Genomic DNA, 26404 nt, shown 5'->3' on the forward strand with positions numbered 1-26404 from the left:
ATATTACAGAGTCTTAAATATTAAATAAAAGAATATAAATAGCAGACAACTATAGATGCTCTTTCATTCAAATAAGTAATTTTTTGTCTTTTTAATGAGATGGGGTCTTGCTACGTTGCCCAGGCTGGCCTCAAACTCCTAGGCTCAAGTCATCTTCCCACCTCAGCCTCTTGAGTAGATGCAACTATGGGTTGTGTTACTGTACCTAGGTCAAATAAATTTTTAAACTATAGGAGTAGTTCTTGGTTTTACCAGGAAAATTTAGTAAAAATTAACATGGTCCAAAGAACTGAATGCTCTGTCTTCCTGTTTCTTCATTGGCCTCATGTATATGCTGACTATATTCCACTTAGGGCTTTGCCTTTCAAATAAACGGACTGAAGATCCCTGGGTTCTTTTAGTTAAAAAAAGTTCATTAAACCTGAAAGCATTTGAGTAGATGGGGTATCCTGATCTTTGAATTAAATCATTAAAATCTGGCCGGACGTGGTGGCTCAAGCCTGCAATCCCAGCACTTTGGGAGGCTGAGGTGGGTGGATCACTTGAAGTCAGAAGTTCGAGACCAGCCTGGCCAACACGGTGAAACTCTGTCTCTACTAAAAAATACAAAAATTAACTGGGTGTGGTGGCTCGCACTTGTAATCCAAGCTGCTCGGGAGGCTGAGGCAGGAGAATTGCTTGAACCTAGGAGGCGGAGGCTGCAGTAAGCTGCGATCGTGCCACTGCACTCCAGCCTGGGAGACAGAGTGAGACTCTGTCTCAAAAAAAAAAAAAAAAAAAAAAAAATACACTAAAATCAATAAATCTTAGGATTTAGAAATAAAAGGTGCCTTAGGCCATGCTTTATTTATTACTTTTTTTTTTTTTTTTTTGAGACAGGCTCTTGCTCTGTTACCCAGGCTGGAGTGCAGTGGCACGATCTCAGCTCACTGCAGTCTCGACTTCCTAGGCTCAAATGATCCTCTCACCCCAGCATCCCGAGTAGACGGGACTACAGGCACATACCACCATACGTGACTAATTTTCTATTTTTTGTAGAGACAGGGTCTTGCTATGTTGCCCAGGCTGGTTTCAAACTCTGGGGCTCAAGCAATCCTCCTACTTCAGCCTCCCAAAAGTGCTGGGATTACAAGTGTAAGCCACCATGCCCAGCTTTGCCATGCTTTATAAGTTAACAAACTGAAGCCCAAGACACGCGATTTACCTCCACATTGGGCTGCCACATTGCTATCTCCTGAGGTCTATGATTCCATGAATCTGTTTGGTCCAAAAGAGATGCCTGACCTGGATAGATGCTGCCAGCCATGGCTGTGATTCCATGTGAACCAGGGTAGCCAGAAACCTGTGAATGAGTAAGGAGGCAAGGTAATGTTCAACTATAACATCTGCACAGTTCTGCTTCACACACAAAGGAAACTAAATTACAGAGAATATTGTGGCAGGCAGAATTATGGCCCCCTAAAGATATGTTCTAATCCCTTGAACATGTGAATATGTTTCCTTACATGGCAAAAGAGACTTTGTAGATGTGGTTATAAGTCAAGGACCTTGGGTTGGGAGGGTATCTGGGATATCTGAGTGAGTCCAGTGTAATTACAAGGGTCCTTAAAAGTGCAAGAGGGAAGTAAAAGAGGAGGGAGGGACATGGGACCACTGAAGAAGGGTCAGAGAGAGTTAGTACTGCTGGCTCTGGGCCAGGCACGGTGGCTCAAGCCTGTAATCCCAGCCCTTTGGGAGGCCGAGGCGGGCGGATCACAAGGTCAGGAGTAGCCTGTAGTCCCAGCTAATTGGGAGGCTAAGGCAGAAGAATGAACCTGGGAGGCGGAGCTTGCAGTGAGCCGAGATCGCGCCATTGCACTCCAGCCTGGGTGACAGAGCGAGACTCCGTCTCAAAAAAAAAAAACTTCTGGCTTCAGAACATGGAGTAAGGGGACCATGAGCCAAGGCATGTAGGTGGCCTGTAGAAGCTGATAAGGCAAGGAAATGGACTCTCAGCTAATGTCTCAAGAAAGGACATTTGTTATGGCTGCATTAGAGAGCTAGTGCAAATATATACCAGAAAATAAGAAATCGTTTCTTTGGAATTTCACATTTACTAAAATAATGAGGACAGCCCATCCTTGGATGCAAAAGCAACAGGAAGCCACAAAAATGGCTGTGCCATACTTTGCTCTAGAAATCCCCTTTCCTGTCCAACCAACCACTATCCCCCAACAAGAATAACAACAACAAAAAAACACACAAAAAAACCCCCAAATGTTTGTCCTCTAATGACCTGGGAGCTGATGGTAGGATAAGTCGTACCTTTAAGTTCTAACAATGATGACTAAGGCAGAGAGAAGACATTCAGTTGGACACAGAGAAAAATTTCAAGGCAGAGGGAAAATAAGATGGGATTTTTATATGGTTCCTTCTCTCAATCAAGAGAAAGACAGAGAACAGAATCAGTATTGGTTTCCACACCTCATTAGGCTAGTGTTGTATGGTGGGTGTTGTCAGTTAATTTTTTAGTGAGATAAAGCACAGCCAAAACTGTATTTCCAAATATCAACACATCCTTCAACAAAGGTTTTGTGCATTTATTAGGTCTCTAGGCATTAATTTATACCAAAATTCCATATGGACAATATGAAATTAACGAATTTTTCAAGTAAGACATACAGTTAGTTCTCACAGTTTATTTGAATGAAAATATCTTAATAATAAAAACTGCTACTAAATGCAAAATGCTATATCAAGATTTCTGGTGAAAAAGGATATATTATTGCCAGAAAACATTTAGGAATTTTCACAACAAGGAGGTTTAAAATGGTCTAACGCAGTTTTCTACATAATAGTAACCATGTAGAAGGATCAGTTTAGGCTAAAAATGAAGTAACATCAGGAAATGTCTAATAGTTGGTCTCATTTACAAGAGAGGAAAATTTGGGCTTGGGAAAGGTTAATCATATATTCGTTCAATGAAAAAAATCAATGTTTTACTTAATTCTCTATTTACTCATTTTTACACACTGTTCTAAGTTCAAGTCCCCACTCTCAGGGGCTTTTCCACTGCACTGGTGACAGACAGCCACTAACAAACACATAGTAGAGTTTCAAATCTTGACAGTGCCACAGACCAGGCCTGCTGGGACACAAAAAGAACTGTCTCTCTGCTAACAGCTTGTCTCATTAAGCAGGTGCTACATGTTTTCTCAAAACAATGCTGGTATTCAATTCCCACTCAGGGCTAGTTCACTTTCCATACCAGCCAGGCACAGACTCAGGCTGTTCCCCTGGGGCCCATCTGCTTGTCTGCCAGAGCTCAGGGTCTCTCAGCAATCATAGAGGTGGGGTTTCTTTCTGTAGGCCACCTGCGTACTTCCCATTGCTCTGACCCTTGTGCTGGGTCAGGGTTTTGGCTTCTTCACTTATGGAATTGGTAGTAATCCAAACTGACAAAGGGCCCTGTGAGCTCCTTCCATGAGAAAAAAGAGTACTTTATTTGTCTTCATATTCCCAGTCCCTAGAATAATGCCAGGCAGAGTAGGTGAACATTCAGTGCAACCTTGCTGAATGAACAGACAGATGCCCTCGAAAACTCAAATGATTCACTCTTGACTCCGCCAGGCAAATGGCCATCTCAGAACAGTATCTCCCAAAACATAGGTCTGAGTCATCTGCCTCAGAACCCACTGAGGCTGCTTGTTAACAATAAGCTATTCTTGGGCTCCAGAATTAGACGTTAGAATCTGGAGGCTAGATAAAGAGGCTAAAATTTGCTGTTCTAAACTGCCACTGACATATCTTTTCCAATAAGAAAGTGCTTACATTCTCCCTTATTACTGACAGTTAAGTACCAATACTTAAGATTTTTTGCCCATTTTGACCCAAGAGGCCTTAATTTAAACCATGCTTTCAACAACTCTGTGAAGGAAGTAGGAAAGGTTAAGTACTGACACCCTCAATAGGACTCTGACTTCTACAGACATTACAACGAGTAAAAAAAGATAAGCCCTAAAAAGCACACTCTATATGATCTATTTATATAAAATTCTAGAACAGGCAGAAATCTCTGATACTAGAAGTGAGAAGAATGGTTGCTCCTGGGGCAGGAGCTGCCTGATGGGAAGGGGCACAAAGGAACTGCCAGGGTCACAGACACGCTCTATATCCTGAAGTGAGGATGGGACGCACTGGGGTATGCATCTGTCGGAACAAAGACCTGTGCATTGTAAGGTATACCCTAGTAAAAGTTAATAACTTTTTCTCAAAAACAAATGAATTGTTTACTTTGTGTCAGGTCCTTTTCTTTGAAGGATAATTTTTTCTAATTTGCACAGGATATCTGTCTATAAATCTAACACTTTTCACACTTGTCCATATGGTATTTCATCTGGGTTCCGTTAATTTTGAATTTTATTCTTGCCTTCCATGAAAACTGTCCAGTTCAGTACTCCCTCTGCAGAGTGTGTGCCCACTGGCTTCACCTTGCCCTTTACCATAGCAAGTAGATGAAAACGCGCCTAAGAATGGCAGCAGGCCCTGGTCCTGCCCACTTGAAGATGGAGTGAAAAACAAATACCTTCTGAGTGGGGTGTCAAGACAACATCACTCAATGATTAGGGTAACCACTTTCTCAACTTTCTATCAGTCAAATCATACTCATAAGTGCATAAATAAAAATATGCACAATGTACCGCTCTACCCCAAAAGTGCTAAATAATCAAATAACACAGTTTATATCTGTAATGACTAGCATACCTGGTAATGATTGGTTTGTACCATGTGCTGTGGGCTGGGATAAAATCCTTCACTGGACCTCGGACTAGGATAACCCGGTCTGCTGGGCTGTAAAATCAACAAAGCATCATATGAATGAACCCTTTGATTTTGACAAACCTGTACTTCATGAATAGAAAAAGACATTTTCCTAATAGAGCTTACTTGAAAAGAATGATAAAAAGATGCTAAGACATTTCAATAGGGAAAGAACAGTCTTTTCAACAAATGATGCTGTGGCAACTGGATAGCTACATGTGAAAAACTGAAGTCTGACCTCTTCCTCCCACACACACAAAAATTAACTCAAAATGAATTACAGGTCTAAATGTAAAAGTTAAAAACTCTAAGATTCTCAGAAGAAAACTTAAGAGTAAATCTTGGGCAGGGCATGGTAGCTCATGCCTGTAATCCCAGCACTTTGGGAGGCTGAGGTGGGCGGATCGTTTGAGGCCAGGAGTTGAAAACCAATCAGGCCAGTCTGTTGGGAATGTAAAATGGTGTAGTCACTATGGAAGACAGTATGGCTATTCCTTAAAAATTAAATAGAGAATTAGTATATGATCCAGCAATTCTACTTTCAGGTATATGCAACAGAGACATGAAAATATATATCTCCACACAAAAACATGTACATCAGCTACTCAGGAGGCTGAAGTGAGAGGGTCGCTTGAGCCAAGGAATTAGAGGCCAGCCTGGGCAACATAGCAAGACTGTATCTTTGAAAAAAACAAATTAAGTAAACACAAACATGTACATGAATGTTCTTAACAGCATTATTCACAATAGATAAAAAGGGGGAAGAGTCCATGTCCGTCAACTGATATAAATGGATAAACAAAATGCTGTATACCTATGAAAGGGATATTATTTTTAATTAAAGGGAATAAAGTACTGACACATGCTACAACATGGATGAACTTTTGAAACATTGTAAGTGAAAAAAGCCAGTCACAAAGAACATATGATTTATTTAATGAAATATCTAGAATAGGAAAGATTAATATAGATAGCAAGTACATAAGTGGTTGCCAGGGGTTGGAAGGAGGAAGAGATGGGGGATGACTGCTAATGCATGCAGGATTTCATTTTGGGGGTGATAAAAATATTCTAGGCTGGGCGCTATGGCCCACGCCTGTAATCCCAGCACTTTGGGAGGCCGAGGTGGATCACTTGAGCCCAGGAGTTTGAGACCAGCCTGGGCAACACAGCGAGACCCTGTCTCTACTAAAAACAAAACAAAAGTCCTAAAACCGGTTGTGGCGATGGTTGCACAACTCTGAATATACTAAAAAACACTGAATTGTACAATTTATTTATTTGAGTCTCACTTGTGCCGTATAGGCTGGAGTGCAGTGTATAATCCCGGCTCACTGCAACCACTGCCTCCTGGGTTTGAGCGATTCTCGTGCCTCAGCCTCTCAAGTAGCTGGGATTACAGGCATGCGGCACCTCACCAGGCTAATTTTTGTATTTACAGTAGAGACAGGGTTTTGCCATGTTGGCCAGGCTGGTCTTGAACTCCTGGCCTTAAGTGATCTGCCTGCCTCAGCCATCCACAGTGCTGGGATTACAGGAGTGAACCACTGTGCCCAGCCGAACTGCACACTTTCAATGGATAAACTGTATGGTATCTAAATTGTATCTTAATAAAGATATTAAAGTATCATTAATAACAAAATGGGATACTGAATATTCTGAGCCTGAGGGACCCAAATGCTCTCTGTCCAGTAGTCTGGGACCTGGAGAGAAGGCACTTGTGTTCTATTGTTTGACTACTTCCTGGTTGCGTGACTGTGGTCCAGTGATGAAACTGACTGGCTTCTAGTTCCTCATCCGTAAGATGGGGGGTGAGCTAGAGGATCTCTAAAGTCACTTCCAGGTCTTAAATTCTCATTTTGTTTGTGGGATAAATGAATTCAAAGTTCATAGTGAAAGAACAATTTAGTCTGAAACAGAAGTCTGAAAGAAGTCAATAAAGTCTTTTAAAACTTGGGGGATTTAACAAGGTGGAAACCCATTACCGTCTAGCCAAATTAAGTCCAGAATAAAAGGAAATAGATTTAAGTCCCAACAAGCTTAGGAAAGAAAACGCCTTAGTGCCTGTCTCTCTCTCCCACAGTGCTGGGTGAACACGTGCTTTGCTTTAGTTAGGTCCAGAGTATGTTTTGGTCTCTAAAATCAGTCTCATTTCCCCCTCAGTTTTGCTTATACTGTCCCTTCTCCCTGGAATGTCTCCTCCTTCCATCTGTAGTATACTTCTGATCCTTTCAGTCTTTTAGATGTTACTTCTTTCACGCAACAGCTCCTGATTTTGCCAGCCTAACATAAACATATGTCCTCTGCTCTCCTAAGGAGGCCTTTTTCAAACCCTACCTTGGGTTGCAGGTGCTTTTACACTTGCTCTAGCCCTGCTATTATGAGCTGTTAAATTCCTGAGGGCGAAAAATCCTTCCTTTTGGCTTAGCCCTGTCATGTTTCAAACAGTGTTCCAGATAGAGTCTACTCTAAACTTAAATAACAACATGAATTCCCCCAAAGACACCCCAAACAGGAAAAGGGTATAAAGAGAGCATTCTAGGCTTTTCTCTACTGTGTGTCCTAGGGTGGCAATTTCCAAAGTGTGTTCTACAAAGTGGTTGTGCTGAATTAAAAGAGGTTAAAAAAAACAGTTTGGCTACCTTTGTACTTGTTTTAAAGATATGTGTTAATATATAAGCATTAATAATGGTTGCAGGGGAAAGGGTTTCCTGAATCAAATGCTCTTGGAGTCCAAGAATGGAAGGAGGCAGAGCCGGGGACTGAAACAATAAACAGAGCTGACAGTTGCACAGTGATGCACTCTTGATAAATTCAGGCCAAAAAAAAAAAAAAAAAGTTGCAATTTACTGTGTATTCTGTGTATACTGAACTACCTACTTTACATACAATTTGATAATTTTCATCACCACATTGCTATGAAGCAATATTATAACCCCTATTTTACAGAGTCTCAGATACATTGGGCAATTTAAATAGGGGCATACAGGTGGTAATGGTGGAGCTGCCTGACTCCAAAATCTACTGGGCCATGATGCTATTCTACGACAAGTGTACTTCTGACTCACCAAATAAAAAGGAACATACAAAACAAATAGATCAGAGAATGGCAAAATGAATGTAAAATATCTCACAGTGATGCAAAGACTTAACTGGGTAGCAAATGATAACACAAGGTTCCATTTCAAAATAAAAATAAAAGGTAAAAAGTTGAGAATGTCTTATGATAGACAAAATATTTGCACAAAGGACACCACAAAATCAAATGTTGCTAACCAACAGCCATGGAGAGTGCAAATGTATTGGTAAAACAGCTCTACTTCTGTTCTCTACAAATCAGAGGTTAGCATGGTGGTCAAGAGGGCAGGCTTTGAGCCAGACTGTCAGTGTTCACAGTTAGGGTGCTTCAGCTCTCTGTGTCTCCCTATTGTCAATGACAAAAGGAGTACAATAACCAGCAGCTAACTCCTGGAGCTGCCGTGAAGATTAAATATGTTAATATATGTCAAAATCTTTGAAAATGGCTTTCATATGAGTCCAAAAGTGTCAACTGCTGGTAAGTACTATGAGTTAGCAGGGTCATGACACTTCCTCCTCCAAGACACAAACTTGGATTTTAATGAAGTAAAATATCAAACAGGGAAGTCTTGCTGAAATTCTCCCAAGTGAGGAAGGAGAGAAAGGAAGACACTGGTATTCTAAACCAGAGGTCCTCAACTGGATGGCACTGTTCCTTTAGAAGTATTTAGGGTACAGTCAGCCCTTCATATCCAAAGGCCCAGCATCCATGGATTCAACCAATTGCAGATTGAAAACATACAGGAAAAAAACAAAAAACAACAATAAAAAATAATACAAACAAAAAGATAAGTATAATAACTATGTAAGCTGGCTGCAGTGGCTCAGGTCTGTAAACTCAGCACTTTGGGAGGCTGAGGCAGGCAGACTGCTTTGAGCTCAGGAGTTTGAGACCAGCCTAGGCAACATGGTGAAAAAAATACGAAAAAATTTTCATATTTCAAAAAATATGAAAATTAGCTGGGCAATGGTGGCTTGCACCTGTAGTCCCAGCTACTCAGGAGGCAGAGGCTGGAGAATCGCTTAAGCCCAGGAAGCGGAGGTTGCAGTGACCTGAGATCATACCACTGCACTCCAGCCTGGGCAACAGAGCGAGACCTTGTCTCCAAAAAAAAAAAAAAAAAAAAAAAAAAAATCTGTATCTATATCTAAATATCTCAAGATACTTTAAAGTATACTGAAAGATGGGAAGATGGGCTGGGCGTGATGGCTCAAGCCTGTAATCCCAGCACTTTGGGAGGCCGTGGTGGGCAGATCACCTGAGGTCAGGAGTTTGAGACCAGCCTGGTCAACATGGTGAAACCCTGTCTTTACTAAAAATACAAAAAAATTAGCCAGGCATGGTGGCACACTTCTGTAATCCCAGCTAGTTGGGAGGCTGAGGCATGAGAATAGCTTGAACCCGGGAGGTAGAGGTTGCGGTGAGCTGAGATCGCACCATGGCACTCCAGCCTGGGCACTAGAGTGAGACTGTCTCAAAAAAACAGAACAAGCCAATAACAACAACAAAAATAAGTATACTGGAAGAGGTATGTAGGTTATATGCAATACTGTGCTATTTTATATAAGGAATTTATGCATCTGTGGATTTTAATCTCCATCCCTTGCAGATATCAAGGGAGAACTGTATTAGTGAGGGTGCTTTCCATGATCTCACAATTGGCATTAAGGTAGAGGTCAGCAGGTGAGATTTCTGGCAATGAGAGGGACAGACCTGAACAACAGGATTTGTTTCATATCCCGCAGGACTTTTTTTTTGTTTTGAGACAGTTACGCTCTGTCGCCTAGGCTGGAGTGCAGTGGCATGATCTCGGCTCACTGCAACCTCTGCCTCCTGAGTCTGAGTGATTCTCATGCCTCAGACTTCCAAGTAGCTGGGATTACAGGCATGCGCAATCACACCCAGCTAATTTTTGTATTTTTATTTTTTGAGATGGAGTCTTGTTCTGTCGCCCAGGCTAGAGTGCAGTGGCGTGATCTCGGCTTGCTGCAACCTCTGCCTCCTGAGTTTAAGCGATTCTCGTGCCTCAGCCTCCCAAATAGCTGGGATTATAGATGCATACCATCACGCCTGGCTAATGTTTGTATTTTTAGTAGAGACAGGGTTTCGCCATGTTGCCCAGGCTGGTCTCGAACTACTGGCCTCAAGTGATCAGCTCGTCTTGGCTGCCCAAAGTGCTGGGGTTACAGGCATGAGCCACCATGCCTGGCCCCCGCAGGACTTTCTGTTGTTTCTCTCAACTTTATGTAAGTAAAACAACAGCAACAATAAAATCCCTGTCGCTTGAACACAGAATGAATTCTGCTTTATATATTTTGTATAGTTTGTATAGATATTTCGTATAGTTTATGAGGCACTGAACTTTCCAGAACAGCAACTACCGTGTATACTGATGGGCAATTTTATTTTGTTTCATTTAAACTTTACCAAGATTTTCTTACCATTCTAGAAAATGACATCACCAAGATCAATGAAATTCCTATCAGTTATAGCTGTGGGGGTCTGCTTTGTCACTGCTGTATTCATGGTGAGTCCACAAACAGGTGTAAGGATCTGGCTATGCCACCATGTCTCCCAGTGTCATCACACCTGAGTGCTTTATACATGCATGCATAATGTTATAAAAAATTACTTTACTATTATTTCTCCTGTATAGTTAGGTCTCCAAACACTAGTATTCCTCTATTGATATTTTGAAATTGGTAAGTCATTCTATTACCTATGTATTTTATTTTAGGATTAGTAAACGGGACATTATAAAATCATTTTTTATATAAATGCTGTGCTGGGTTTGATTAGGGTTGAAGAACAATGTTCTGAGGCAGTTATTCTCAAACATTTAATCATTTTCAGGACCCCTTTACAGTCTTAAAAATTACTGAGGACTCTAAGAGTTTTTGTTTATTTGGAATATAACTACCAACACTCATACTGTTAGAAATTAAAAGATACTAAAAAGTATTTATTAATTCACTTAAGAATAAGCTCATCACATACTAGAAAAAACACCTACTTTTTCAAAACCAAACAAACCAAACTGAGAAGAAGGACACATGTACATCTACATTTATGTAAATTCGCTTTAATGTTAGGCTTAACAGAAGGCAGCAGGTTCTCCTATCTGTTTCTGCAGTCTTACGATGTTCTGTTTTGTTGCAATATATGAGGGGAAAAAAAGTAAACTCATACAGCTGTACAACCGGAAAAGGGAGGAGTATTTCGGTAGATTTTGGGCACAACTGTGGTATTGTTTTTTGACACCAAAATGCAAGTGGTAGCTTCTTAAAGGTGAGCTGCAATGTGGAATTTACAATGGTATCATCTGTTACATTAAAATCCATAGAATTAAGGGGGAAAAAAAGAGAAAAAAATCCATTACTTTATCTTGTACTTTCAATGGAACTTCTACTCATGTGTGATTTTTAACATCCTGTGTAGGTCATTTGGAAGATACTGATTTACTGAGCTATACAGATCCTCCCAATGTTAACACATTTCAGTAAACAACATATATTTTTAAAATATCACATGTTAATATCATCCTGAGCTTACTATAACAGTCTAAGAATTTAGAAAGCTGTCAAGATCACAGTGATACGTTTTTCAAAATTCTAATTTTTGCTTGAAAACTCAAATTTTATCACCAGTAACAAATAGTTGTTTTCTTCAAAGTCACAAACTCACTTCTTTCTCTTTGGAGAAAATGTCTACCAAATAAGCAACTCTGAAAAGTATGTCTGCCAGCTGTTCTTTCAAGTAAAGCTGGTCTTCCATGAAAAAAAGCGTTTAGTCCAGCTTGCAACTCAACTGTATAGTGCTTTCCTCAAGACAAGACGTCGTGTCCAGGTGTGCAGCAGTAGGGCTAACATGCCCTTCCCATGTCTTCACATCAGATATTTTTCACTGCTTCATCGAGGCCATTCTTCTGTAAAATGGCATTTTTTTCTTTTTGTGTGAGCACAGGGGTGAAGGACACAGTGATGACTAGTACAATTTCATGCCACTGTCCTGATTTGTGCTAAGGTGTCAGCAGTTCTATTAGCGGAAAAGGCAAATAACATCTTTTTTTTTTTTTTTTGAGACAGAGTCTCGCTTTGTCTCCCAGGCTGGAGTGCAGTGGTGTGATCTCAGCTCAGTGCAACCTCTGCCTCCTGGGTTCAAGCGATTCTTGTGCCTCAGCCTCCTGGGTAGCTGGGACTACAAGTGCAGGCACCACCTTGCTTGGCTAATTTTTGTATTTTTAGTTGAAACAGGGTTTTGCCATGTTGGCCAGGCTGGTCTTAAACTCCTGGCCTCAAGTGATCCACCCGCCTCAGGCAAATAATATCTTAACATTATCAGATGAGTTCTGATGTCATGGACCTTTGAAATGGTCATGGGGACCTACAGAGGTCCAAGGACTACACTTTGAGAATGGCTATCATTCTAAGATACTTTTATCCTAAGGCTCTCTATTGATCCAATGGGAATCTGCAGGAAAGCAACAGGCACAGATGAAAATGAGCATTTAATGGGACACTCCCATGCAGGGCTTGTCTCAGGGAAAGTTCTCTAAAGATTATTATATGAAAAAACTGGTATTAAGTATGATGAAGCGAACCATATTCTTAATAATTGGCTTTGTGTTATAATGCTTTTACTATTAACTAAGTATAAGTAAGCTTTAAAAAAAATTAAAAATTTATTATTTATTTATTTTTTTGAGACAAGGCCTTGCTCTGTTGCCCAGGCTGGAATGCAGAGGTGCAAACACGGCTCTCCATGCAGCCTAGAGACCTCCTGGGCTCAAATGATCCTCCTGCCTCAGTCCACTGAGTAGCTAGGACCACAGGTACACACCACTTAATTTGGCTAATTTTTAAATTTTTTTTGTAAAGATAGTCTCATCCTGTTGCCCAGGCTGGTCTCAAATTCCTGGGCTCAAGTGATCCTCCTACCTCAGTCTCCCAAAGCACTGTAATTGTAGGTGTGAGTCACCACACCCGGCCTGTAAGTAAACTTAATTTTGAATCTTGATTGGGAAAGAGAGAGACTTTTCACCTATAAAACTTACAAAAGTTTTCACTTATAAAACTAATTAAGCTACATTAAAATTTTTCTATATTAGTATTAATAACACAAAATTTATCTACAGAAGCCTGAGATCCTATCTAAATTTCAGAAATCTAAGTGGCTCTGGAGGCTGAAGCAAGGGGATTGTTTAAGCCCAGCAGCTCAAGAGAGCTTGGGCAACACAGTGAGACCCCATCTTTATTTTAAAAAAAGAAAGGAAGGAAGGAAGAAATAAAAAAAAATCTAAGTAAGACAGCCGGGCGTGGTGGTTCACACCTGAAACCCCAGTACTTTGGGAGGCCGAGGCGGGCAGATCACCTGAGGTCAGGAGTTTGAGACCAGCCTGGCCAACATGGTGAAACCCTGTCTGTACTAAAAATACAAAAATTAGCCAGGCACGGTGGCAGGTGCCTGTAATCCCAGTTACTCAGGAGCCTGAGGCAGAAGAATTGCTTGAAGCTAGGAGGCAGAGGTTGCAATGAGCCAAGATTGCACCACTGCACTCCAGCCTGGGCGACAGAGCAAGGCTCTGTCTCAAAAAAAACAAACAAAAAAAGAAATCTAAGTAAGACTTACTTATTCTAACATATCACAAGCAGAATTATGAAGACTCACCAGAATCTACCGAATTCTCACTTCACAAAGTACAGGAAGTGAGGAAATACTGGCCTACCATCTTGGAAATCACAGGCTCATTTCAGACACGCCAAATACTGTGACCACAGAAGCGGAATTTGATTCTACAGATGGACACTGAGAAGGTAAAAACTGCATACAGGACTTGATTCTGATTCGCATGAAAGTTCAGCAATTAATATATTAGTATTTGTTAACAATCATCAAGCATCTGTATATCTATGCTACTTTAGATGATTTTCTAGCCATTAAAACCGTTTTTTTTTTTTGAGACAGAGTCTCACTTTATCGCCCAAACTGGAGTGCAGTGGCGTGATCTCGGCTCACTGCAACCTCTGCCTCCTGGGTTCAAGCAATTATCTTGCCTCAGCCTCCTGAGCAGCTGGGATTACAGGTGCCCGCCACCGTGGCTGGCTGATTTTTGTATATTAGTAGAGACGGGGTTTCACCATGTTGGCCAGGCTGGTCTCGAATTCCTGACCTCAGGTGATCTGCCCACCTCGGCCGCCCAAAGTGCTGGGATTACAGGGGTGAGCCACCACGCCCAGCCGCCATTAAAACTTTTAATCTGGGGGTTGCCAAATCTTTTCTTTAAAGGTCAAAGAGTAAATATTTTAAATTGTGTAGGCTATACTGTCTCTGTCACAACTGCTCATTTATGCCTGTGTAGGGTGAAGGCAGCTGTGGATAATACACAAATGAGTGTGTTCCAATAAAACTGTGTTTCAATAAAACTAAATTAACAAAAACACAGTGGGCTATAGTTTCCTCGTCTGTTTATTTAACAAATAAACCTTTGTGTAGAGTGCAGCAATCTGCTTATAGAAAAGAATCTCAAAATATGTATTTTGAAAATATCTAAAAAAAAAAAAGTGTAAGAATATTTAAATATTTAAGCCAAACTAGTCTTTGTACTCTGAAACCAAAAAAGAAGCCAAGAAGCCTCATCACCACTGCCCATGAACCTAATTTGGAAAATTAGTCATATTAAACTCATTAAAAATCCAACAGATTGGGATATAGAAAAATGTACAGATGAAGAGTTGATTCAATCCTGTGAGTTTTAGGTAAGTGTTGCATTATTTGCTGCTTATTACCAAATACTTATGTTACTTTGCACTTCCGTGTACTAAATAAAGTGCTGTACAGTGAATTATCTTCTAACATCCCCCCACCCAAGAGGTAGGGAATACAAATAGTCATTTTGCAAATGAGGAATGTGAGATTTGGAGTAGGTAGGTGACCTGCTCAGTCATCAGAATGTAAATAGCAGACCCCCATGTGAATGAATCCACTTGACTTCAAGGCCTGAGAAGTTAATGATGAGATTCTCTCGACTCTCAGTACTGGACTATTCTGCAGTAGTAAACAAATTTAAAAATAGGCAAACTTGTAAACAGAACATGAAGGGCCTCAGATGCTGGGATGCGGGGTACATGTTAGTTTTTTCCTGTGGGTAACTAAGGATTTCTTGTTGTTGTTAAGCTGGGAATGACGGAGAAACGCCAGGTGTTCTCACTGCCTCGTTCAATGTAATATCCATCAGACAGGTATGTGTTTCTTCTCTGGGCCTCGGTCCTTCTCTCTGTAGAGGGGGCTGGTCTGAGGCACCCTCTGTCTCTAAACTTCTGCATAATTGTGTTAATCACTTATTTTCACTTTCAGTGTATGTTTACTGTTACAGAGCTCAAAATGATGACCAAGAAAGTAAAAGTTTTCAGCCTTCAAGATAAAAAAATTGGTATATTTAAATAGTACTTTGTCTTATCAGATTTCTGAACACTTTTCATAAAGAAAATAATTGTCAAAGTTTCTTAATATATTTTTTAACTAATCAAATATCAAATGGTGGTAGTTAATAACTACTAACTACAAAAAATCCTATTATCTATTAACTTTCGAGAAAAAGAACAGAACTGGAGTATTCATGGCAAGTAACCCAGTGTGTGAAAATAGCATCCTGTCAAAAGCCAATGGTATATAAAGACTTATTAATCTAGGGAAAGTGTTACTCTAGCTAAAACCCCCAGCCATGGCATGGCCCAGCAACTGTAAAAGGCCTGGGCTGACCTCTCCGAGGCAGGAGAGAGCACCAGTAAAGGATATGAACATAAGCGGGTAAATAAGGTCTAAGGATGCTGCTGGAAGATCTTATTAAGGAAACAAAAGCAACTGCAATGTGCTCTCTTTCCCAACAAACAACCCAGCCACCAGCTACGAAAAGAAAAAGGCAAAAAATGTGCAGAGTTCTCAACAAACAAAACAAAGGAATATGGTCAGGTAGAAACAGACTCATTTTTAAATAAAGCAAGATGCAAAGCATCTGTGACCTAGTTTGGTATTTTAATCCAGACTTGATCATTAGGGAGATCTCTGACAACCAACAAAGGAAAAACCTCCTCCAAGTTAGGGCAGCATAGGAAAAGCATTTTAAGATGACATCTAATCCAACTGCTCATGGCTTCAAAGAGCCCCTACTTGAAATACAAATGAGAAAGTGAGTGCACATGAGGGTAATATGAGAAGACGAGCAAAAAGGAAACAATTAATTGGTGTTATAACTATTACTCTTAGAATAACCTGATATTTGACTTTCTCCTCATAGAAAACAGCTGCCTAACTGTAAATCTTGAAAGTTAGTAAGAGTAACCCCAAAGTTGGGGTGGGGACTGTAGCTACCTTGGGCGGCGCTTCATCAGACCCTCCGGAGTCCCAGGACACTGTGGCCTGTCTTCTGGACTCCATCCTCATGCGCTCTTCTTGCTGAGCCTTCTCTTCCTCCAGGATTGTGCTAGAGAGACAACACATTGTCTTAGGGGAGCTGACAACCCAGAGTTAGCACACACTAGACCCCACCCTGAGTTATCTAAGGAACACCAGTTGGCTAACAGTAGATGATAACAATAAAGGATCCTATACACAGGGGAAAGAAGGATCAGGTTTCTAACTCTTCACGAAATGATTCTAGAATAGCCTTGGTCCAAATGGGCAAGTCCATTTAAAGCATAGCCATAGGTAAGAAAAAGACAGCTGGTAAGAAAAAGAAGTTGCAGAAAATGAAGGACGGGCCAAGATGAAATGTTTGCACGCCAAAGTTTATCTTGAGCAGAACAGAATTCCTCTGAGAAATCCCACGCAGCACCTTATCAAGCATATACATGTCTGAGGACAGATTCTTTTCACACATAATGTGATCACGCCAGCACTTACGTGATCAATTAGCAATCTGGCCAATAATCTCCCTAAATTGCTCAATACAATCTTCCTATCGTTCAGCTTAACCAGCGCTTTACCTGATCAGGAAAATAAGCAAAAACACGACAGTATTTACAAGTGCTTCTGAAAATACTACTTGCTTTAAGCTGGAAACCCCATAGTTGGTAACACTGCTACTTACCACTGCTTGACTACTCAGAAGCTATCTGAAGTCCCACATAATGCTGCAGCCGCTGCAGCCTCTGCAGCGACTGCTAGGCAGCTTCTTCATCTTGGCTGTTTGCCATCACATAAACCCCTCAGAATGCAGCCAAAGGGAGACTGCTAGTTTCCCATTCCACGCAGATGCCCCAGGGCTCAGCAGGCAGTTTTAAACCCTCGTCCTAACTGTGGCAGACAGCTCTTCCTACATTCCTACAACTCTAGAGTTCTAATAATGACACTCATTCAAAGTTTCTAGGCTCCTGGTAGATAGTGTGCAGTAAACAACCACCCAAAAATTACTCAGGAAAGAGTGACATCAGTGCTCCAGACGTTCTAATCTGGGAATTTGCTCAACTGTTTAAAAAGACATTCCTGCTTGGCTGGAGGCTAGAGTGTGCTGTTTCTCACACAACTCAACTTACACAGTCACCTTCTGAGTCAGGAAAAGAGACAAAATGTATTTCATAACTGCAAACCATCACTACAGATGTTAAGACTTTTTTCATCCCCAAACCAAAAGGGAATGTCTGCCTCAAGAAATGATCACATCAGGACCGGGCACGGTGGCTCACGCCTGTAATCCCAGCACTTTGGGAGGCCGAGGTGGGCAGATCACAAGGTCAGGAGTTCAAGACCAGCCTGGCCAACATAGTGAAACCCCGTCTCTACTAAAAATACAAAAAATTAGCCTGGTGTGGTGGCACGTGCCTGTAGTTCCAGCTACTCGGGAGGCTGAGGCAGGAGAATCCCTTGAACCCGGGAGGCAGAGGTTGTGGTGAGCTGAGATCACGCCACTGCACTCCACCCTGGGCAACAGAATGAGACTCCACCTCAAAAAAAACCCCAAAAAATCACATAAGCATTTTACATAAAAGCTTTTAATCAAAAGTCCCACTCCATTCTCAAGATATGATTTTGGTTTCTTTCTTGCTCCAGTTAGATGATCATGGCTCAGCAAACACAAAACTTTTCACAGTATTTAAGAATTGTGCAGCAGCCTTGACAGACAGGCAAGATGCTCACTGGGTGCCAGCACTGTTGGGAACCTGGTCCGATGTGCCAGGCCCAGGTGAGTCCTGGTGAGTGGTGCAGGGAAGTTTGGGGCCAGGTCTGGGGAAGGAGCACAGGGGTCCTGAGAGGGCCACTCTCTCTGCCCTGCCCCTCCAATCAGAAGAGTGCTCCCCTCAGCTGCTGGGAGGATTAAGGGAGATCATGGCTGTGAGAGCATCTGCTATAAGCGTTAGTTGTCATCAGTGGGTATTTCTAATAGCATTTACTTGAGGGCTGCTCATTCAGCAAGTATTTGCTAACTTTGCTAACTTGCTCTGTGCAAGATGCACGTGATGAGGTCTTTGAGGTGCTCTAAGAGAAAAGAAAACTCAAAACCTTGAAACAGGGCCAGGCAAGTTGGCTTATGCCTATAATCCCAGCATTCTGGGAGGCTGAGGTGGGAAGATCGCTTGAGTCTGGGTGACAGAGTGAGACTTGTCTTAAAAAAAAAAAAAAAAATCAAAAAATAACAACAACAACAAACACCCTGAAACAGGACACAAATGTTGTGATGAGCACTAGAGAAGAGCTTGGCCTGGTATGTTCTAGCTGCAGAACTAAGCGGGAGAGGACACTGTCCCAGGCACTGGGGGTGGTTAGGGAGGAAGAGTCCCAGCATCTCAGCAGGTCACAGTTACAGACTCACACCAAGCACATAATGTTTGTGTGCTTTTGGTAATGTAACGAGCATTACATGACCAAAGCACAGCAATGCTTTCTGTCCATTTCTTATGTGAAAATAAATACCTTTATATTTCAATTTTCCTTATGTATTTTAATTTATGACTTAAAAAATACCTTTTGTTATACTTTGAATGAAACAGTGCCTGGCACATAGCTGACACTTAAATATTTGCTAAATGAACAAATACTGCATATAGATAAAATACACGCATTATCATGACCTATTAGATGTTTAACTAAGCTGAGTAAATTCAGGGATCATTAGTGGTTAAAAAAAAACTGAATGGGAAAACAGCAAGGCTCAATCAAACTCAAGGAGTTTGAGTCACACTGACATCAGGTTTAAATTCTACCATAGACAGGTTAGATGACCATGGACAACTCTGTCCCTCCAAGCCTCATCCACAAAATGGGGCACCTCCCTAACTACCTATCTTGAAGGGTTGTTGTGAAGATCTAAATGAAAATTAGACAACCTATGTGACGAGCTCTAAAATGCAAGAAGCTTTTAAAAATAGAAAGAACTATTAGAAATTCCCCATCAGATAATATCCTGTGTAGCTAATGGCCACCATTCCCACAAAGAGCTCTAAGTCTTTTTCTTTCTTTCTTTTTTGTTTTTGGGGCGGAGTCTTACTCTGTTGCATAGGCTGAAGTGCAGTGGCACAATCTCAGCTCACTGCAACCTCTACCTCCCAGGTTCAAGCGATTCTCCTGCCTCAGCCTCCCAAGTAGCTGGGACCACAGGTGCACATGTCACCATGCCTGGCTAATTTTTTGTATTTTTAGTAGAGATGGGGTTTTACCATGTTGGCCAGGCTGCTCTCGAACTCCTGACCTCAAGTGATCTGCCCGCCTTGGCCTTCCAAAGTGTTGGGATTATAGGCATGAGCCACCACGCCTGGCCTCCTACCTTTATTTATTTATTTATTTTTTTAAAAAAGAGATGGAGTGGTACTAAGTTGCTCAGGCTGGTCCTGAACTCCTGGGTTCCAGAGTAACTGGGACTACAGGCTTACACCATATGCCTGTGCAAATATTTCAAATGAGTTAATATCCAAGTAGAGCTTGAGATACAAAGGAGCAATCATGTCTTTTTACAAATCCATCTAATCACCTATGAAGTGTCAGCAATACAACTACTAAGACTGGCCATCAATCAAACCAACAGATCAAGAATATGCCTACTAAAACAGTCACTGATATACAATGTCTTTGAACCTGACAAATGTAAAGACGTTACAACTATAAGGAATAGGAGTTGATACTTTGGTATGAGCTAATATAGCTTCACCCAGTCCTGAACATTTACCAATGAAAACGTGGGAAGGTATATCTTAACTTTCTAGATTATAAAACACCAGTAAATCTATACCTCAAAAGGCTGCTAAAGGAGTTAAAAATATGTATTTTTTTTTAGAGCTAGGGCATGTGCACACATGGCGGGAACTACCATTGCTTTTAAAAGTGAAGTGATTAATCTCACTTCACTTCCCTTTTTCCTCACCTATAGCCCTTCTTCCTTTATGTCCTGGCAAGTTCTCTGAACTCATTATGCTCTCCCATGCCTCTTTATGTCGTGTCTCTTGCCTGGAACACCTTTCTCTTCTTTCTCTGGCCAACTCTTACTTGTATTTCAAGTGTCAAATAGTAGTTCCTCCAGAAAAATCTTCCCTGAAGCTCCCTCCTCCCTTTAGGCTAAGTTACATTACTCTCCTTACTCTTTTCCAAAGAAATTAGTGCCTAACTTGCTCTTAACTCTTGCCAAAAGGCATTGTAAATATCTGTTTGTTTGACTTTTGCTCCCATTAGGCCAAGAGTTGTTACCTGAAGGCCCATTTTCAAATGCTCAGAATTAGCACAGACCCTGAAGCATAATAGGAATTAATAAATGACAGGTAAATGGATGAATAAAGCCCTATCAGTGGAGCAGGTCTACTGACTAGTGAAGAAGAGCACATTATCAAGCTTCCTGTTCTTTTTAAATTTATTTTTATTTTTAAAGAGACAGCAGTTTCGCTATTATTGCCCAGGCTGGTCTCAAACTCCTGGACTCAAGTGATCCCCCTGCCCTGGCCTCCCAAAGTGCTGGGATTATAGGTGTGAGCCACTGTGCCTGGCCAATTTCTTTTTTCTTTTTTTGAGACAGGGTCTAACTCTGTAGCCTAGGCTGGAGTTCAGTGGCACGATCATTCCTGGACTCAAATAATCCTCCCACCTCAGCCCTCCGAGTAGCTGGGACTACAGGTTCATCACCAGGCCTGGCTGATTCTTTTTTATTTTTTGTAACAATTAAATAATAAATAAAAATCTCACTGTGTTACCCAGGCTGGTCTTGAACTCCTGGGCTGGAGTGATCCTCCCACCTCAGCCTCTCAAAGTATTGGGATTACAGATGTGAGCCACCATACCCAGCCCCTGTTCTCTCAACTGGCCAAACAGGAAAGGACCTGCAGGCAGCTTCCTTCAAGATGGTCACTGGGAGCAGGAGACCAGTCAGAGACCAGGAGCAAAGAAGGCCTAGCTGGCCTGAGAGAGAAGCACACCCCTGGTTAGTGGTTTTACAGTGCCCTGCTCTCTATCGCCTGACCCTTAAAATAAACAACACACCCTCAGTCAGAGTTCCTGAAAGTTTTAGTTTTAAACAGGTAAAAAGTCCATAAAAATCAAGAAAAAAAATTGGGAAAAACAAGTGTCTTTTCTTCTACTCCTTCAAATAATTAAAATATAGGCAAGCTAAGAGAAGGTTAAGTGGGACATATTCTTCAAGGCAACGGGAACTCAGTTTTAAATGGGTTCTCATCAGGCAATGTTATTTCACACAGATTGTTTTGTGAAATCGGCCACTCTGATCTTAAGGCTACTTACTGTTTTCCCCAAGCTTCTCTAAAAGGACCCTGTGAAGTCCCTTGCCACAAGAAGACTCTCTCAGGCTCCATCTGCCCTGAGATTTCTACCTACACACACTTCCCCTATTCTCTGACCCACTGAATTTACTGCCTGAATGTTTCATTTCAGCCCTTAATCACATATTGCCATGTTGTGGAATTTAGCTTGTAAGCTCCCTACAGTTGTCAGACATGAATCTAATTTCTCTTGTAAGCTAAGTATCACTTGCATATTATAGACACTTTGATATTTAATTAAACATCCCAGACTTGTTCCTTAAAGAACATAATGACAACTGGGAAGCAAGTTCCTTCAATCTCACTACTTCATTCTCATACCCAAAATAGCCTGTCAAAATGCTTCTGAGAAACCATAATTTGCTGTTCAGAGGAACCAAGACTATAAATAACTCATAAAAAATATCTGTTTTTACAATGGGAAGACTAGTCCATAGATGGAGTAGGAGGGCACAAGGAGACAGTACTGAACTTTTCTCTTTACAGCTGCTGAAGAATCCACAGTAACAAACTAGAATGTGCAGAGCATCAAGGAGGTCAAACTGAAACATATTTTCCCAAACTATAAATATTTTTAGCAGGAATACATTCCATCTGAAAGCTCTTAGCTGCCTAATGTGAACTGGCAACAAATGAGCCCTCATGTTTTTTCCCAGAATGGTGGTTTCCAAGTCTCAAACTTGCAAATAAATGGAACAATGACAGCTGAGACTTGTCATTTAACAAACATTAGCACAATGATAATTAACACTTTGTTGATCCACGTGCACCACTGAGGAACAGAATCCTGAAAAGGGGAAAGGAGTACTTTATTTAGTGTTAGTTTTATTTTTTACTTCTCTTACTTTAAAATCATTGAAGTGATCAATTCACAGTAAAAGGACATAAAAACAGTTGTTCTGATTTTCTTCTTTTGGCCTGCAACATTCCCTATACAACTTGATGGTGAGCAAGAAAGTGGTCCTTCATTTCCAGTATGGACAGCTAAGACACAAAAACACAGCTCCAACAAAGGTGATTTTCAGAAGTAGAAAAGGCCAATTGATTCTGAGTGTTTTTCTTCAAGCTGTCCCAGAAGAAGCAACAGATAGATATGGAAGCTGCTTCTCTGGTGAGTTATGCAATCCCAGAGGAGATCCTGCCTACTTGAACCTGTTTTCTCATTTACAAGTAAAAATCACAGTCTACCCTAACTATTGTTAGAATGGAGAAATAACATATGTATTAATAAAAAATTAGTAAACTTCTAAGTAAATGTTAATTAGCTCTGTATTTTACCTGCCTTATTTACCACTAGGAAAGAACTGTGTTTTTGTCTTCATTTCTGTAATATTTTCCCTGAGACTGACTGTACTACTAACTTTTCTCTTTGCAAATACAAAACATTTCTCCTTTTAAATGTAATAAATACTTTTTGCTTTATTAAATATGGGAAGAAAAACTTTTTTAAAAAGATTGGATTTTGATACTTAAATAAAGGAATCATGTAAAACAAAGGATCTGTTTTATAATCCTGATCATAAAATTTGCTTTGGACATAAAATCAGTCTGGGTTTGCAGTTATTTAAGTTAATCTGGAAAACACCCAGAGAAAGAACAGCAATAAATTTGAAGGGAAAAAAGTCAAGCAGGAACTGGCTTGTTTTGGCAAGTTCATGGGAATACCAGTTTTGAAACATGATCTCTTATAATTAGTCAATGCTGCCTCACCACAAAGGAATGGAATTGACCTTTTAAAAACAAAACAAAACCAAACAAAACCCTACCATCTTTGCAGAAAACAAGTCTGAGGCTTGAGATGAAGCTAGGGATGGCATACCTGGAAGTAGCTGACCTAGTAGCTAAAGCCCATGATCACAGCGTTACTGCTTACGCCTCTGCTCTTTTTCTCTTTTCTCATGAGCAGTAATGCTGGAGATTATGGCCTTTAGTCGCCAGTGGTGGACTGGAAATCCAGCTTCATGGATATATTGAAATCACATTTCTCTCATTGTTTCTCCAACTGCAGTAAATAAAGTCTTTTGTTTGGTTATTGTGCTATATCGATCTCAAAATTATTTTTTAAAAAACCCTGATATCCACTAAGACTGTACCTTTATTTTTTTCTATTTTTTGAATTGGGGTTTTGCTCTGTCACCCAGGCTGGAGTGCAGTGGCTCAATCACGGCTCACTGCGGCCTCGGCCTCCTGGGCTCATGTGATCCTCCCATCTCAGCCTCCTGAGTTGCTGAGATTACAGGCATGAGCCACCTCAAATGTTACTTCAAAATGTTGACACCTTTTTCTGTTTCTGCTACGTGTGAGTAGCTCTTATTTGACCAACCCTCTTGCAGACAGGAACTATATACTCTGGATATAAGAAACAACTGTGACAGCATGGGAGAGCAACCATAGGCAGCCAGATTCTGGAGGGAGCTGTCATGAGAAGGAAGAGAACGGCACTGGGTGGGTCCCCACTTTTTAATGGCCATTAGTGAGAAGGCAGGTGCCAGTGTTACTGGCTTGAATAACCAGAGAAATGAGTTTGGAGCAACTACAGCTAGCAAAAAGGTAATCGGAAAAAAAGGAGAAATCCCAGAATGAAGACAGCCAGAGAAGGAGTGCTTCAAATTCTGAGTATATATTCTGCACAAATCTCTGCTGATCCTAGAAGCGTGCACACACAGTGCAGACTCCAAGCAGCCCAGCTAAGGCTAAAATAATTGAACAGAGATTTGCACTGCTGCTCACAGTGGAAAGAGGCTCTGCTACCTACCCATCAGCCACAATGTCTAGGATATAATCTAACATTTCTTGATATATTTAAAAAAAAAACCATAAAAATGTGACCCATTCTCAAGAGGAAAAAACAATTAAAGGAGGCTGATTCTAAAGATGACTCAGATGTTGAAATCAGCAAGAATTTAAAGGAAGCTATTATATTCAAGGGTATAAAAGAAAATTTATTCATAATGGATGAAATGATAGGAAATGTCAGCAGAGAAACAGAATACAAAAAAAAGAGCCAAACAAAAATTCTATTACCAAAAAATACAGTATATGAAGTAAAATCTCCATTGGATGAAGTGATCAGTAGGATGGGGATGACAGAAAAGCAGTTAGGGTACCTGAAGGTAAGTCAATAAAAATGATTCAATCTGAAGCGGGGAAGGTCAGGAATGGGGAGAGGAGGAAGAGGAAGGGGGAGAGAAGGTGACAACAAGAGCTTCTGGTACTCAGCCTGAAGGACACCATCAGAAGTCTTAACACACATGCGACTGGAATCTCAGAAGAAGAGAGGGAAAATAAAACAGAAAAATGTATCTGAAGAAATAATGATCTAAGTTTTTCTAAATTTTATAAAAGATATGTTTATAGATTCAAGAGGCTCAGCAAATCCTAAACACAATTGACATTAAGAAAACCACACCCAAGCACATCCTACTTAAATTGTTGAAAAATCAAAGAAACAAAATCATGGAAGCTGCCAGAGAAAAACACACACTGCATACAAAGTAACAATTGTATGGCCAGTGATTCTCATTAAACGTAACAGGGCAGAAGACAGTAAAAGAACATCTTTAAGGTGCTGGGAAAAAAAAAAAATTACAACTCTGTCAACCCAAAATTCCTATCAACAAAGTTAAGTTCAACTCATTTTTAGATAATATAAAACTAATAGAATTCACCACCAACTGATCTGCACCACAAGAAATGCTAAAAAAAATTATTCATCTGATGGGAAACCAAATGGAAATAAGCTCTTCAAGAAGAATGGAGCACCGTACGAAGTTAAATATAGAAGAGTGAGTTTCCTTACTTTATTTAAAATGGTATTTAAGATAAAAATCATAAACTAATTTTGTGGGGTTAATGGCATATGTGAATGTAACATACATGACAACTTCAGCATAATGGACCAAGGTGGTGGTGGTAAATGGACATTCCTGCTGGCAAAGTTTCTACATTTTATATGAAGTACAATGATTAACTCTAAGTAAACTATGAAAAGTTAAGATATATACTGTAATTCCCAGAGCAAGCACTAAAAACATAATACAAAAGGTATTGCTAAAATGCAAGTTTGAGAAAAAGGTTAAGGCAGAGAAAGAGAGGTGGATGTTAAGTTGTTGGTTTCAAAGTGCCAAATTGTGCACTTTGGCAAATTGTGCAAAGACAGAACTACGATAGGGACGTGTGGGTGAGAACCAATAAGGGGTAAGAATTATTGTTAGATATGAAGCAGCTAAGATATAATTTTCAGTAGAAACAATTTACATTTTACATTAAATTCCTATTAAATTTAGATTTGCAGTTTGTTTTTTATCACTGGGAAGACTGAGGGCCAAAACAGAATGCAAACAAAAAACTCCTAAAGTGCACATGCTGTGAACATTTTAACTGTACGTAGCTATAATTGTGAAACAGCTTACTCTTCTAGATAATATCTAGACCCAATAGGAGAGCAATGCAAAAAAAAAAAAAAAAATACTGGTATAATGACTAAGGAGGAATTTAGACACCACCTTTGAAAGGAATTTTGGAAGCAAATACAAAATCACTTTAAAAAACACAGTAGTACAAGCAATTTCATGTCATTAATCAAACCTAGAACTCCTAATTTAAAGTTCGTGTTGTGGGATAAGTGAAGAATCCAAAACAGGTTAAACATGTTTAAGATGCTGTTCACAGATTAATATTTTAAAATTCATCTCTCTATAATACATCTGTAAAACATCAAAAAGATGTGCTTGGTATTTTGGTAACAAGTATCTTGGTATTCTTATTATCTGAATAA

The 26404-nt window shown here is 40.4% G+C and overlaps 1 protein-coding gene across 34 annotated transcripts in view; it reads right to left on the reverse strand.

Annotated features, from left to right (window-relative positions):
• The window catches only part of PTK2 (protein tyrosine kinase 2), a 341630-nt gene that overhangs the window by 42468 nt on the left and 272758 nt on the right, over positions 1-26404 (reverse strand). For all 34 annotated transcript variants that reach the window (XM_054518897.2, XM_063726842.1, XM_054518900.2 and 31 more), the window contains 3 exons: positions 16247-16358; positions 4744-4830; positions 1205-1342 (listed from right to left, as the gene is read on the reverse strand). In XM_054518897.2, the coding sequence (XP_054374872.1) occupies positions 1205-1342; positions 4744-4830; positions 16247-16358 (337 nt within the window). The remainder of the gene's footprint in view (positions 1-1204; positions 1343-4743; positions 4831-16246; positions 16359-26404) is intronic.

Source organism: Pongo abelii, chromosome 7 (genome assembly GCF_028885655.2).
Source record: "Pongo abelii isolate AG06213 chromosome 7, NHGRI_mPonAbe1-v2.0_pri, whole genome shotgun sequence".
NCBI lineage: Eukaryota > Metazoa > Chordata > Mammalia > Primates > Hominidae > Pongo > Pongo abelii.